The sequence below is a fragment of the Galleria mellonella genome, unplaced genomic scaffold (genome assembly GCF_026898425.1).
Source record: "Galleria mellonella isolate WM207_F2 unplaced genomic scaffold, CSIRO_AGI_GalMel_v1 utg38, whole genome shotgun sequence".
Taxonomy (NCBI): Eukaryota; Metazoa; Arthropoda; class Insecta; order Lepidoptera; family Pyralidae; genus Galleria; species Galleria mellonella.
The window spans coordinates 6,968,338-6,985,318 of NW_026442090.1; the positions used below are offsets into that span (position 1 = coordinate 6,968,338).

Below are 16,981 nucleotides of genomic sequence, written 5' to 3' on the forward strand. Positions count from 1 at the left end.
TAAAGTCCCCATTATTAATAATTCTTCCTTCTATTGTTAAGATAATCTGCATGCAATTCAACACGTTTGAACGAAACGAACTACTACCCTACGAAATAGCTAGGAACTTGCAGAAATGCGTAAGCAATTATTAAGTCAGGATGCCATAGTCAATTCAACTTAGTAGTTATCGTTCAGTCCTAACTATCGCATAACTACAAAATATAAAAATTTCAATAACTGCCCATTTATTTTTGTATTACTGAAACTGACAAATGTATTGTCATCGCATTAGACGAAGTGTTGTTGTTACCTATAATAGAATGTGTGGTTATTTCTCCACAAAACAGAATATACCCTATTTTTCCATTAAAAACTTGTCATTGGCTTGATAAAATTACATTTAAACATAATATATAAAACTTGTGTGTAGTTTACAAAAGGATATCGAGGATAAATATCTCAATAAACGGGCATTGGTTTAGTTTGATATATACATATTGACGACTCGACATATCGCTATTTATGAATATACGAAATCACTTACAATGATGCCCAGTCTTCGCGTTGATTCATACACAAATTTTTATTTAAATTTTTGAGAAAAATAATAGCATTTCTATTTGTGAAGTTTTTTAAAATGCATGGACTTTTTAGATAAAGCGCGTGTGATGCCTGTGGTGTTGCAGACATGGGTTACGCTATGAGCTTCACTCATCAGGCAGATCGTATGTCTAATACCGTTGTATAAAATATAAGTTTAAATAGGTTGCAGTTTCCTACAAAAGTGGTGGTGGCAAAGGGGGAAAAGGTGGTGGTGGTCGCGGTGGAGTGTGCCCCACATTACACAGGCGGAAAAGAAAAAAAACGTGATCTTCTATTATTATTATATATACTGCATTTCAATTATTTTTTTTATTTTTGTGAAGATAATTGCCTTTTATAGTTAAATGATGTAAAAGTATAACTCTTTTTATTTATTTAATCACTTTAATAAATTGTACATGATTATATATTTTGCTTTTCTTTTGTTACAATATAGACTTATGGAAATGATACATTATTATTCATTTAAATGGTCATGGTTTCATTTGAAATATTAATGAAAAAGGCCTACTAAACATATATAATATATTGAACTAATTATAACAAAAGTTATTACTAAGTTGTTCAAATTAACGATTGCACTGAGACGGGCATGAATAATGTGACAAGGATCAGGGACGTATTAATTTAAACTGTACACTATATAACTTCTTTGCTTGGTGTTGAAATTCCTAAGGCTTCCTCATAACCAATCTTTGTTTCATGTTTATCTGAAAGAGAAATTTATTCATGAGTATTACTGACATAATTATATACTTATGTGTAGAACATGTATACTATACAAAAGTAAATTCAAACGAGCAAAGTTTAAAAGTAACAAAATGTTTAAACAGTTTTGGGAAAAAATATGGGAAGATTTTTATAATATTTTTGTTAAAAAAAAGTTTATATAAAAATAGTTAGTTCGTTAATTGCATTAAGAAAATTATATTTTAACTAAATTTTCAACATTTCTTAAAATCTTTTTTAAATAAAAACTATTTTTTGTTGTTATAACTAGCTTTTATCCGCTATTTTGTGCGCCACGCACACCTCGGAAGTAGGAAAACCAATGAAATATATTCTAGATAGCATATAAAGATAAAATATGTACACCAAATTTTAAGTTAAATTTTCAGAAACACAAGGATAAAAACCGTAACCATTTGGTCGTTTTTGCGTGATGCTGGAACAAATACAAGCAGATAGATACACAAAATATGTAAAATTATTGTTTTGGCATCTATTGGTCTTATTAAGACCCTTCACATTATTTTTTCTTAAATATCTCCCATACACAAACATTGTGACAAAAATATACCTTTTTTGGACGATTTTTTTTTCTTGGAATCTTTTTCTTTCGCATCTCTCTTTGACTTTTTATTTTTCTCAGTCTTACTGCTCTTCACGTGGTTGTCAATAAGGACTTTATCATTATCACTTGCTTTCGTTGCGGTTTTTTCATTAGATTTGCTTAAATCGTCTATAAGCCAACCTTCATTTACATAACTTTTAGTAGATTCTGATAACATTAAATCTACTTTTTTGTCATGTTTAGACTTCTTTTCTTTCTTTTTCTTGACTGATTTTTCAGTGGATTCCTTTTTGGCGGATTTGCTCTTTTTAGATTCTTTAGATTTCTTTGCCAGTAAACCACTTTCTGGCGATGGATACTGATGGATTCTGGACGTTAACAATTCTTCTTCCCTTAGGGGTCTGAAAGCGTAAAAATGTTCTATTATTTAAAAATTATGATAGTTTTACTTAATAAGACTTTCTTACTTAGAATAAAATAATAATAGTATATTTTTTGTTTCAAGTAACAGATACCAGAATACACAGGCTCATAGGGAGTTATTACAAGTGTAAAAAATTTGCAGAAAGCTTTATAATGTCATTGTGATGAAACAGAAATAATGTTATAAAACAATTTGTAACTCTTACAAGTCAAGGTCAAGATCGAGTGCGCGGTGCGGGTCGTCGTGTGGCGGCGGCGGCTCGTCGTCCGACGGCGCCGCGCCATCCGGCAACTCGCCGCCAGCGTCCACTGCTGGACGACGGATTGATTCCTCACCGTCTGTGAACGTATTATTAATTAAAGATCTCAATTTTACTTCTCTCTATCAATCGGCTTTTTATGGGAAAACCATCTTCAACAAAGGAAGACTTTATATACATATAATTTAAATGTACTTCTTTCTCTACCCATTCTTCTTACCTCCACTGATACAAAGCTGTGGAGGTGCCACTGGTTCAAAGCTCCGCTATTAGTGTAGGATATAACAGTGAAATTAATCGGTAGCGGTTTTATTCGAATCCAATAGTCCAAGCCATTAGTTGAAGCTCGTGCCTATAGTAATAAGCACATAAAAGATAATAACAACTCACCATCACTATCTGACTCAGAGGAATGTTTGTCTTTTTTGCTCTTCCGTTTCTTAGAAGATCGTTTTTCTTTCTTGGTTTTCTTTGAACTTTCTTTTGAGATTAAGTACTTATCAGATCTTTTGGCTGTAAAATAATAGTAAATAAATAATCTGAACTTAATTGCTAGGACATTGTTCAAATTCTAATTAATATTATTAAATAATAGAACAACACATCACTTATTGAGAAAGGAAATTCGAAATAAAATCCTCAACCAACCAATGGTACAACGTCATCGATACTTGACTCCTGATTAATTACATGATAATTCAGGATAATTTGCGTAAACATGTCTGTTAGGTGAGCAAAAGAAAAGTACTCATTAGACTGTGGTAATAATAAAGTATCGCGATATGGTCCTAGTATAGAATGGACCCCTACTTCGTTTTCTGTGGGTGTCGTAAGAGGCGATTTAGAGATCTTAATGGTAGAGGGAAGGACAACAACTTTCCTCTTAAAATAACATTAAAGGCTTAACTACGGTTGCCAAGCCGCTTGCCAAGCGTGGCAACTACTGGGAAAACTCCCCCTTATGGGGGACAACTTATGTTCAGCAGTAGACAACGGATATTACAAATTTATTATTATTATTTGATATGATGAATAGTAAAGCATTAGCGTTGTTTTCCAATAATATTATTGTATTATATACTAGCTTTTTGCCCGCTACTTTGTACGTGTGGATTTCAAAAGTAGGCAAACTAATGAAAAAAAAAATCCCATCTAGATGGCGTGTCAAGAGACATACATCAGATTTTAAGTTAGACGTTTAGGAACTCAACTGTGAAAACCGCAATCAATTTGTTGTAGTAATTTTTGTGTGATGCCAGAATAAATGCACAGACAAACAAAATTTTCAAAACTTATTATTTTGGCTTCCACTACTCCTATTAAGATCGCTCGTATCAATTGTTTTTAAATATCTCCAATGTACAGACATCGTCTAGTTACAATTTTATTATACTCGTATATCCTGTTATAATAGGTAAAATATGTCTTCTATACTAATGTACTATCACTTTTTTTTTAAATTAGTAACTCCATTATTTCTAAAAACGTCAAACCTCATGCAAACCTATTTTGCTTTTGCGCAAATTTTTTAATTTGTAAGAAAGTTACGAAAAAGTCTAAATAATAGAATAATATTTAAACTAGGTTTGTAGGATGTTGTAGTCTAAGAAAAGACAAAACAACAACTGAAATAAGTTCAGAGACAAAGATATAATACATACATTGTATTTGTAATGGCACTTCTAGTGCAATCTCTGCGATGGGTACATCCTCTTGTTGATAGGAGCGCGGGGAATCGTCCTTCAGGTAATGCGGATTGTTCGCTTGCTCCTGACGGCGTGCCTCCCGTAACTGCACAAACATAATTCACAATCATCATCGTATTTGACATTTTACGTTGGCAATAAGTTTTCCTATTTTTTTTATACAACTTAGAATGGCAAACAAGCTAACGGCCCACCTTATAGAAAGTGGTAACCGTCGCCTATAGACATGAGCAGTACCATGGACATACTATACAGACAGAGTATACTGTTTCGCCTATGATACCTCTCATGCGTTGTCATTCCTGAGGATACAAGTGTTATTCCTCTGTACCCTGTAAATTTACACCATATCCCACTCTTCAAACCGAAACACAGCTATGTAAACAACAAACTTACGACAACAGTTACTTAAAACAACAGCTTTACGGTTGAAACACGAATGAGACAGAGGTACCCAAGCAAATGACTTTTGTATAAAGTCTCTCTCCTATTATATAAAAAATAAATCTTTATAAAAATTTAAAACCTTTTGTAAATTCCTCTTTAAATTCAAAGGAATTCCTTTGAATTTACAGATGATCCTTTGATCATTCGTAAAATAAAACTTTCTTACCTTTACCCCATAGTTATATTATTAAGAGATAAAAAATATAGATAATTCGACAAGTTTTTAGCCGATATAAAACTTAAGCCGGCTAAAAACCTTTCAACAATATACATACTTTATAGCTAAGAATAGCATATAAGGTCATTGTCTACATGATGTAAATTGCTAATTGTAGTCAAGAGACATGAACAGCACCATGAGTGTTACTTAAGATTGCAGTGTAATAGCCATGGTAACTTTGTATAGTACATCAAGGAATGACCAATAACTAAACAAAAGATTTAGAGAATGTGTAATACCATCTGCAGTTCTTCAGGAGTGAACTGCGCTGTGGGTCTGGGGTCGGGCTGCGGCGCCGCAAACACCGCGCCGCCATCAGCCTCCTCCTCCGAGCTAGAGCTCTCGGACGACCAGTGATCGCGAGATAACCATTGATTCAGGTCCAAGCTGACAATACAAAATAAAACATATATAAAGAAGAATATAAATTAACAAAACTGAATTCGTATGTGCATCAATAACATAAATTAAGTTTTGATAATTAATCCGTCACATATCTACATTCTATTACGGGTGAGTGAGGTAATAGGATAGTTGATTATTGCCTTTACTTGTACCTTACAATTACCACATCAAATTTGTGTTGATCAATCTTTTTTGAATTTTTGATGTCAGTCAAGATTGAATTTAAGACTTAATTTATAATATTTCGTACTCACATCTACTTCTCAGAGCTCCAATAGTCCAAATGGGGCGACAATATAGTTAAAATATTCCAAGGGGAGTGGACCAAAAACCGATAAGGAAAACAAACTATGATTAGTCTGATTGTGGTTATTGCAGCCCTCAACAAGTACGTTGTTATAATATTTTAAATTCACTTACTCTGGAGGCATGGGAACTTTTTTCTGTGCTTTCGGTGCGACAGGTTTCAATTCGCCTTCAAACAAGTCGACGAGCTCCTCAATTAAACCGCCGCTGAAGCCGTGCGACTCCTCACCGTTTACATTCTCACCATTTGTCTGTTTCTCCAAACCATTGCTGAAATATATTCCATTATATATTTTCCCTACATGGCCACGCAGTTTAGATAACATGAAGATTGCATAATTAAAAACCTATTGATGAAAATATATTATCGTGATTGTTGAACCAAATCTCAGAATCATCTAACTATAGCTAGCGCCATATTCAGCAATTCTTCACACGCCGATCATTCGCGATGAATACAATTTGCAACTCTGTTACACTAGTGTAAGATCGATCTTTGCATTAATGCAGCCCGGAACGCTGTAATGTTTCTTATTATTACTCAACAGAGCCCAAAGATACTGTAGTGTGGTAACGGTTGACATTGACATTTTGGCAAAATTTGCTATAAAAGAACTGTATTAAATGAGATTTTTAGAATGAAAGTTTAATACATATAATAGATTTTTTCTCTTAATCAAATGTTTTGTTGAATTTGTAAGTTATGTTTTAATTACTTCTTTCTTTTATTATAGTTGCCTGTTTCCCGCGATCTACTAGAAATACTTGTTACAAAGGGGCATATGTCACAAAGTGATTAACAGTAAGTCCTGTTCTTAATTTGATTGCACTTTATAATATTTGTACCTCTGTTCATGGTCGACTAGTGTGCCGTCGACGACATGAGGAAGGTCACCGTCACCGTCGGTAGCGCCGAGCCGAGGCAGCAACAAAGAGAGTAGCGCTGTCGCGTTATGTGCACGTTCTTGTACTTCCATGTCTTCGCTGCACAGCAGCGGCCGCAAGCCTGCCAGCGCCTCGCGGACTACCTACACAAACGATTCACTGGTGGCTGAGACTCTTTTAATTGTCTGTGTCTTGTGTCACTTTGTATGAACATCATTTGGCATAAAAAAATTGGATTATGAGGATAAAATGCTTGTTTGTTTTTGTTTGTGGGCCATATGCCATCTCTGAAACATAATCAGAACTAATATCAAATTACATATTCCGTCAGTAATCCAAATGGCCCAAGATAAGTGTAGTGTATGGCAACACCTACACTGTCTCGAGTGTATATACACGAGAGTATATACATACGTCAAAAAATTCAGGAGGAAGGAGTATCGCGGGAACAATTCGTGATTACAGACTTTTTTTCTTAAAGAGTATCGTTTCCCTAAATATTGGGCGCTAATTACACTTCGCTATTAGGATACCAAGTGAAATAGAAAATTTGCAGATTACTTTTTTTTTATACAACTTAGAATGGCAAACAAGCTGACGGCCCACCTGATGGAAAGTGGTAACCGTCGCCTATAGACATGAGCAGTACCATGGACATAACAGAGTATACCGTTTCGCCCATGATACCTCCCATGCGTTGCCATTCCTCTCAGGTGTTATTCCTCCGTACCCAGTAAATTCACGCTATATCCCACCCTTCAAACTGAAACACAACTGCTTCGCGGTAAAAATACGAACGGGACACACGTACACAAGCAAATGACTTTTGTACAGTCTCCATCTGGTACCTTACTTAATTTGGTCTCAAGTTTTTCTGTTTTTATGTGTATGAATATTACAATTTTATGATATGATGTGTCGAATAAATTATATCGATTACAGACATTGTACTGCGGTGTGTGTGTGCAAGACCAAGTCAGTGACAAGGTGGACAATCTTTAATTCGCCCTTATACAGAACAACAGGAAGCCTGAATATAATAGTATTTGTTGGGAGAAACATTCCCGGTGATCTCGATCCTTAATCTTGAGAAATCGACTGAGAAGAATATAAAACAAATATAAATTTCTACATACGGATATAGCAGCGTCAAGGTCTCCTCGCTTCTCGTAGCAGTGTAGCAGCTTCGCGGTGAGCTTGAACGCGGCGTGTACGCACACGGCGCGCGCGCGCATGTGTGCGCCGCCCACGGCCGCGCACACCAGCAGCGGCGACACCGACTCGCGCATCACCGCCTCCTCCCTGGCCGCGGACAAACGCATCGTTACCACATAAACCGCACATCCGGGGAAAAGGGAGGGATTGCTAGTAATGGGCGTCCTCATCGCTATCAATATACTGGAGATTGTTATTAACGGGGAGGTTAGTCCCCATTGCTATCAGGATACCCTATCAAGTCGACCTCCGCGCTTCCCCTTGGAAACTATCGTGACTAATTTATCGTTGAATTCGTCACGATGGGCTAACTGACCTGCCTTTTCATACTCACCTATCACCTCTTACTGGTGCCCCGCCAGCGTATATCGATAGCGCAGACGGTGTTACCATGCCATTTTCATCCATTAAAAGAAAGCTATCAATATACCCTCTCGAGTTCACCTCCACGCTTTTCTCCCAGGAAACCATTGTGGTTAAGTTCGCCGATGAGGCAACTGACCTAATTTTATCCTCATCTATAATCCTTCACTTCCCGCCAGTGTATGCCGATAATGTAGATGGGGTTACTATTCCATTATCGGTCATAAAAAAAACCATTGAGTACTTTAATGATGGGAGTAATAAAATTTTTATTTAAAGAAGTTCCACGGATCAAAAATATCGTGTTTTCAAATTATTCTATATTTAGAGTTTTTACATCAAATTCTAGACATGTATTTATAATGTAATATTTGTAACAAATATATTTTCCGAAATAAACATTGATACAGACAAGGATACAGACATATCGACTGCTGAAAAAGCCACTAATTAATAGACTCTCAGAAATAGCGATAAAATAACTTAGGAATTTAATACACAAACACAACAAAAAAAAAAACCACAAAAACAGACTTCATTGTGGCAAAACCGGTTTGAAATATAAAATTAAATTATTAAAACCGATTTAGACAAAATTTCTATAAGACCAATCTGTAAATATATCCTTTTAGATAAAAAAAAAAAAAAAATCCAAGTCTCCTTGTAACTGACAAACATAAAAAGACTACAACCGAATCGGGACGTTCATGTTTTTTGAAATCACTTGAAAGAATATAAGAAGAGGTGATCGCGGTGCACTTACTGACAGTACTCGGCGAGCACGTAGGCGGCGGCGTAGAGCACCTCGCGCGAGGCGGGCCCGGGCGGTGCGCCCGCGCAGCGCCGGCACAGCGCCGCGCACTCGCGCGCCGCGAACCCGCGCACCGCCGCCACGCGCGCGCCCACCTCCGTCAGCTGCCGCGCCAGCGCCGCGCCTGCCAACCACCGCGCGTCACTCAAGCACGGGCTAGCCAGCCACTACGCCCGTGTCTCACACCACGGCATGTATGGGGGACAGGGGATTATTACTAATGCGGACTATCCCTCGCATTTTTTTTTATACAACTTAGAATGGCTAACAAGCTGACGGCCCACCTGATGGAAAGTGGTAACCGTCGCCTATAGACATGAGTCATTCCTGAGGACTCAGGTGTTATTGCTCTGTACCCTGTAAATTCACATTCGCATTGCTAGCAGTATACCCTGACAGGTCGACCTCGATGAGGTTCCCCCTCGAAACACTCGTGATTAATTAGGCTAACTGACATGACTTTATCCTCACCTATCATACCTCACTGGTGAGACACCAGTGTATATTGATAACGCAGGCGGGTTTACCATTTCATTATCATCCATTAAAAAAAGCTAAGGTATAATAAATATGTGGTAACATATTATCACAGTATGTGATGTATATATATATATATATATATATATATATATATATATATATATATATATATATATATATATATATATACATACATAACATTTAAATTTATATATTTATAATCTTATATTAGAACCATATTACACACTACGCAAATAGATACCAACGGAATGCTGTGGTTGTCGAACGTTCAATCCTCCACGTGTCTACCTTTAATCCGCTGAAGATCGTCCAAATGCATCGTATATCTGTTTATATTATCCTATAAGCAGACATACAATGCGATTTGCCATACTCGAAAAATAGCATTGACTACACGCATTTGTAAATTATTCATGCTACTGAAGAAACTGTGAATGTAGTGCAGAAAATATTTAAAGAATTCGAAGTTCTAAATTAAAAGATTCTCAACCTAATGTCTAATCCTTAAAAGCCTTGTCAGACATAGATGGGTTATATTCCTTTTTAAAAAAGAGGGAGTGGCATAGTGTTTATATTCAAAGAATATAAGTATACAAAGATAATCACCATGTTTAGCACTCGTCTCCATTTCGGTGAGTTCTGCTAGCACGGTGACGTACCACTCAAAGTCCACCACATGCTGGTAGTTGTTTTGTGAGCAAATCTCGATCATACGCGTGAGTAGCTCGTCGCGGTAAAGAGTACCTTCTGCGCGCTCCATGTGCATCATCAACTTCTTCACGATTTCCATTAAATTCTTCTTCGATACCTTTTATAGTAAAAAAAAGAAAGATTTAAAACAATGTTCTTAACTCTAAAAGTAGGAAATAAAATTAAATATAGCATTTTGGATCACAAATAATACTTTTTGGGTCTTATAATAACAACTTACTGAAACTAAAAATGATTACTTTTTTCCCAAAAACAAAGGACAAAATATGTTTTATTTGAATCACATGTGATAGAGCACAATTTCATCTTTTTTTTTGTATTTTAATTTTTTTGGTACCCTTAAATAAAGTTATAAGAAGTAAATATAAATAATATTTACCATTCCATATAGTAATCCAAGTGCTCTAAGTCTAATAGACTCGTCCTTATCATCCAGGCATGCCAACACCAGATCTTTGTGTGCTTGCACTGATTTTGGGTGAGACTTCAGTATTCGGGACATTGCCAGTAAGCCCAAATACTTTACTAAAAATAAAATATTGAGAATTAATATAAAAATACAGATGTTCCCCATAAATTGCTTTTTTCATAATTTATTTTTTGCTTTATTTGTATAAGAACTTTTTTCGTTCCATATAATAATAGGCGACACTATAGGTCGTACCACTAGGGATACTACTCATACACTGAAATACTGAATAGATAAGTATGGAAAAGGGAAGGACTGTATACATCAACAATATGTCATTTGATGATATCAGGCTCCCATCAAATTATTTTTACAGTTAAAATAGAGTTATTTTTCAGTTACGAAATCATAACCTTCCTATCTTAAATGTAAAATGTTTGGCTTAATTTGCTACTTTGTCTATATAGATAATATGTATTTCTGTGTTTCCTTCGAATAATAAATTGTTTTTTATTTAACATGTTATTAACTAAAAAACATGTGTAAAAACTTTCACGTTTATAAGTCTAAGGTTTTCACAACCAACTGCCTTTATGTGTAATGTGATAGTTACATTTACAATTTTCTATCTTTTATTTTGTATGAGTTATATTTAATAAATTGAATTTCACTTACAATTCTGGTCACTGTCCTCAATGAGTATCCTGAGTTTCTGCACGCACAACTGCACCGAAGCCGCGTGACCGGGCATGCCACTGCTGATGCTGATCAGCACAGCTATCACCGTGTTGATACACTCGTATAACAGAGACATCGCTGACGTACTGTCCACAAAACAAATAATAAATTTCGAACATGTCATTTATATCTTTTAATTGTAATTATTATAATATTTTGAATAATAACTATTGTGAGTCATACTATTACATTATAGTATTAATACATAAATGAAGATAATGTAAATAATTATCATTATGATATTTATATTACATTAAATATGTAAGTAAATGTTGACCTATCGTAATATTACTAACACTTGAAAAATGTTTTACATTATAATACTGGGTGTGTATGTACAATATGGGTAAATAAAATTTAAACGGTTTTTTAATTACGCTAGTATTTAAAAAATAATATAAACATCAAATATTTACCTTAGCATTTTATATAGATGGTAGTACATATTCTCTTAATACTCGTAATATGAATACACATTTAAATAGTATATATTGGTACTTACTTACCAGCACAATGTATATTTATATGATTATTGTGCGCTACTGCTACTTATGTAATGATAACATTAATATATAGTTTGCTATAATTTTAAGTGAAAATTAAGAAAAAAATAAATTAAAAATTATTAAATAAGATCTTTTACAATAAAAAAATCAAAATATGTAAATATGTAATTGTATTTAAGCATATTCTAGCGTGTGACATTTTATTTTTTAATCTAGGTGTTTAATTTTATATGAAGCCTTAAAAGAATAACTAAAAAGCAATGAAAGCAGCCCATTATATACAATTCTTAGAATAAATTATCACAACAATTTTGTAAAATACTGAAGTATACAAGAAGTTATACAAGAGATACCTATAAAAATTAAACAAAGATATAAACGACTAAATTACGAGATCTTACAAATTTATCCAGATTATTCACTATGCAAAGGAATAATTTCCCTTCACCCCATAGAGACCAATTCTAATTACACTTTTGACAATAACTGACTCACCTATGTATTAAATTAGTTAATGGTTCTATCAGTTTCTTGCCAAGTCGGGGCTCTAATGGGGTTAAGGCACCAAACTGCAACAAACACAATGACACTACATAAGACTAGCTTACGTCATAAGCTGATTCTTTACTACTATCATGATGTATGGGGTAGGTTGTTGTTGGAGTTCTTGTATCATTGTTGCATATTATTATTTTGTTTTCTCTACAGTAGTTGACCCTTGGTAATTTACTTAATTACTTTCCAATGTCGTAGTTTATATCATTATAATTTTTCAGCAGCAAAATTAACAGAAAATGTGAGCTGTGCCAATTAATAGTGTACCATCTTGTGGAAAAAATCTTCTTAAACAGGCTTATTATTATCATAACATTTGCAATTGCTACCAACAATTGGTGAACATTGTTTATACACGGAAAAGAGTTGTCATTTTAAATTCTTAAAATCAGCAATTATATATATAAATGATATAATGGTTTAAATCGCAAATTATAATATCTATTTGAATCTAAGTCCAAAAAGATGAATGTAACATTTGCAACTTATGTACAATCAGCCTGCAATTGAAAAATGTGGTACTGTTAACTGCTAAGGAGGAAAATGTAATGGTGAGATATGGTGAATGAGTCTAGCTGCTAAACTTGTTTTCCAACTGTATTTGAGGTACCTGCAAATTAGATCTATGAGGCTTTGAGTAATTTTTCTTCCAATATCTGGTTCATACTGTGTCATTAAACCAAACTGCGGAGAATTACATGTAAATGTCAGATTATGGAAATCTAATGTGATACAACAGTCAATTTTTATCCATTAATTAATAGAGATGTATAGTTAAGTAGTAATACTTTATTATGCCTATTTACAAATCAAAATATTTCATAAGTATAATACACAGAATCTATACCCTGTATATTACACTTATGAGTGGGACAGGTTGGCAAAAACAGACACAGTGAATTTAGACCATTATTATTCTGAACTGAAAACCAATAGAAACTCTTTTTGGAAAATCTCTAGATTTTTATCATTTAAAATCATGTAATCTACGATATTAGTAATAAAATAAAGAAATAATATTTTATAGTAAAAAACTATGAAATACCAAAAACAGCAATGTACGCGTGGAATCAGCTGTGTAAAATCAACGCCACAAGCATACGAAAACTACCTAGGAAGAAACACCATTGACCGGGAGATACCTACGTATTACGTGTCATGTGGATTGTAAAATATCAAATACAAAACTAAGAATCGTTAAATACATGACTGTGGTGCATTTCCATTAGGAAAATCATCTGCCATCTGATTCACAGCATTAATCTGAATCGGCTATTCTCATTTTGGCCAACCTGTCCCTTCACCCTGTATATTATACAGACTACCTAAACAAAGTAACAATATTATTAGCATATAGTATAAAATAGCTCAACCTCAGTATCAGAAATTTCAAAGTACAATAATATATAATTCAATACATATTTTTGTTTATTTTTACCTACATATATATAATAGTAAAAGCAATTTGGAATAATATATTGTTTATGTTATCTACAACCAGAGTGAGATGACATAATCTGTCTATACTATCAGCAACTTTCCGAGTGTTTAACATAATGGTTGATATGACTCACTAGCAATATGACAATAAATTAAACATTACTTTTCAGTATTTAATTATTTACAAGTACTTTGCATCCAGTGATAAAAGGAATGTCCTAATAGAAAAATACGAATATTATTGAGTAATGTTAGTTTCACCTAATTTTTATGTCTATGTAATAATAGTAATAGTAAAAATCAAAGTAATACACACCAGTTTTATGATTTTAATGAGCATCCAATTATTGGTAGATGTGGTCATTAACTTAAAAAAGACAGGTGCAAGAGACAAATAATTCTTAGGATTCTTTCTTGCTAGTTCACAGACTACATTCACTGCTGCTGACTGTACACCTAGAAAATAATTTTAAATTAAAAATAACTATAGTAATCCCATCACCTTATTTATATAAAGTGCTACTCATGGTGGAGAAGAGATATTTTATACCAGAAAGAGACATTGTACAAAATATGGCTACATTGAAGTTCTACTGTTCTACTTGTTTTTACGGTTCCATACCTCAAAAGGATAAAATAGATAAGATCAGTTATATGTCTGTTTGTTTGTCCGTCACAGTCAATTTGCTACAAAACTAATGGACCAATTGAGTTGAAATTTGGTACACATGTAAGTTGGTGCCTCAAATATGGATGTGTGATATAATTAATTTCAAATATAGGGATAATATTTCTATGGTAAATTTGAGAATGAAAAAAAAATGTACACACTATACTGTGTGACATATGAAAGGGCTTCTTGTGAGTCTGAAATATTTACATTTTTCATCATTATAAAATAAATGGTTTTGAAGTTATTTAAGAAAATAGGTGAAATTGAGGAATGGTCAATTTCACCTCTTCTTTTTTCTTTTACAGATAGACTACAAGATTATTTGCCAATTTAAGTTGCTTAAAAAAGACAGTATTTTTTCTTTAGCAAGCTAATTCTCTCCCTCATTTATATATAATTACTTCAGTACAATTAATATTTTGTGTGGCTATCTTATACTTGTCTCTCACATAATATGATTATTATTGTAAATGTAACGTAACTAACCAGGATCAGGATCCTCCAATTTCTCTTTAAGTTTAGGGAATGCAGGTCTCAGTGCTTCTGGATACCTTAGAAATACCTTGTACATCATAAGTACAGCCTTCATTCTCAGATATGGTTTTGTTGAGCTCATCTGAAAGTTATACATTTAAACTAAATACTATCAATAAACAATAGTTATTGTTTTGTTCTCTATATTTGTTCATCATTTATATTATAAAAGTGTTATGTAAATTTACTCAGTAGATAATTGCTTACAGAAGATATAGATTATAGTAATTTACTTTTAAATATGTTTATGATTAACTAGCTGTCTACACTAGCATGGGTTCGCATAGGTAAATTAATTAAGAAAATGGGACTAAATTTTCTTGTTATAGCGTGAGCATACCCATCAGCCAAAATAATACGAGAAACTGAAAAAGTAAATGTCCACTCCCTCAATATTTTTGAAGATGTTTAAGAGACTTTAACCCAAATATTTTATTTTTCAAATTTGTCCTGACAATTACAAACATAACAAAAAAAGAAATAACCAAATATGTGCAGCTGTTCTGAAGAGATGCGCTTACATATTTGATAAACAACTTTTACTTATAGAAGACAATACATACCAGTGTCATAATATCATTGGCAAGATCTCTTGCTAAATCATGAGATATAAAACAGCTAAGTCCACTAAGTGCAAGGCCTGCTTCATATTGATTTTGAGCATTTAAATCCTTCCGAATCATATTTGTTGTGAGCATGAGCAGTTCTGAGTCGGCATGGAATGATTGACTTGCTGCTAAATATCCAATACGCTTATAAGTAAATTTATTGGAACTCATAACCTCTATTATGTTGAATATTGCCCATGATATGTCATACCCAAGCATTTGTAGCTGTAATAAATTTAATATGTTACAGAAAAGAATTTGTGGCATTGCTTTTCAGAACCCAAAAAACCAATTTTTTTAGTATTTCTCATTTCCTAATATATTTCAAAAGAACATTCTTAGTATATGTGACACATTGTAGTTTGTTTAAGTATATATATAAATTTGTGTTATGAGTAAATATATCTCATTGACAAACAATTTTGAATTCTTTCAACAAGACAAAATGGTTAAATTAAAAAAAAATCTATTTATAATATATTATGTGAGATATATTAACATTGACCTCATTAATTTTAATAAAAATAAGTTGTGTATACTAACAGTGTATACAGTGTAGAAAAAAAATGGATATATGAATATAAGATTATATTGGGCTCATTGCAATCTCCTAAACAGATATTTTTAAATGAAAATACATTATAAAAAAATTTGTAATATTTTTTTATGCAAATTAGAAAGACAAGCAAGCTGCTGTATGCATAAAACCTTTAAATTACATTAGAACTTAAGTATTATACCTGTGTGTATATTTATATATTATTTTTATTTGCTAATAAACATAATGGAATATGGCAGTTAATCATTATCATATATGTTTCAAGTTTATATTTTCCAATTGAGGGGTAGTAAGGCACTGTGGTAATAATAAAATTTGAATTAAAGATTTAAAAACTGCAGTACTTACGTATGTCAATTTGGCAACTGCATTTGCTTTCACCGCTATGTTATCCTGACGCAATTCTACTTTTATTTCTTCCATACATTGTGCTATGTATTTTGCCTAAAAATTTTAACTATTATAAAAGAGAACAAGGAAACAAGAAAACTTTATGATATTAATTAAAGGCAATTTGATTAATACCTCATTATCTTTGTTATTTCGTATACCCCGAACTAGGTCCGTAAGATTTTTATCGAACATTCTTTCAAAATTCCCTTTGACTTTTTTCAAAGCCATGTTGAAAAGATTTTATTAGGCATTAATAAAATTCACAAACACTTGCAAACAATAACAACATCCATGGAAATAACAATTTTTTATTTGTTAAAAAATATTATGGCTATCTAGGTGGCACTAAGCCATTGATAAACTGACAATGATGAGATGACAATCAGTCTGACAACTCATTTAACCTATTTGACATTTTGACACATACTCGTAGA

General features: G+C 33.2%; 1 protein-coding gene across 1 annotated transcript; it reads right to left on the bottom strand.

The window, feature by feature from the left end:
* Positions 1–946: 946 nt before the first annotated feature.
* Positions 947–16,927, bottom strand: LOC113522999 (AP-3 complex subunit delta). The gene is made up of 19 exons (XM_052897863.1): positions 16,680–16,927; positions 16,503–16,598; positions 15,551–15,820; positions 14,940–15,069; positions 14,097–14,236; positions 12,281–12,354; positions 11,217–11,365; positions 10,512–10,657; positions 10,028–10,229; positions 8,873–9,044; positions 7,668–7,833; positions 6,493–6,674; positions 5,761–5,916; positions 5,175–5,322; positions 4,224–4,353; positions 2,953–3,075; positions 2,509–2,641; positions 1,886–2,280; positions 947–1,295 (listed from the first exon to the last, which is right to left on the bottom strand). Exons 1-19 carry the CDS (start codon positions 16,773–16,775, stop codon positions 1,225–1,227), a joined length of 2,979 nt encoding a protein of 992 aa, XP_052753823.1. The 5' UTR covers positions 16,776–16,927; the 3' UTR covers positions 947–1,224.
* Positions 16,928–16,981: the final 54 nt, after the last annotated feature.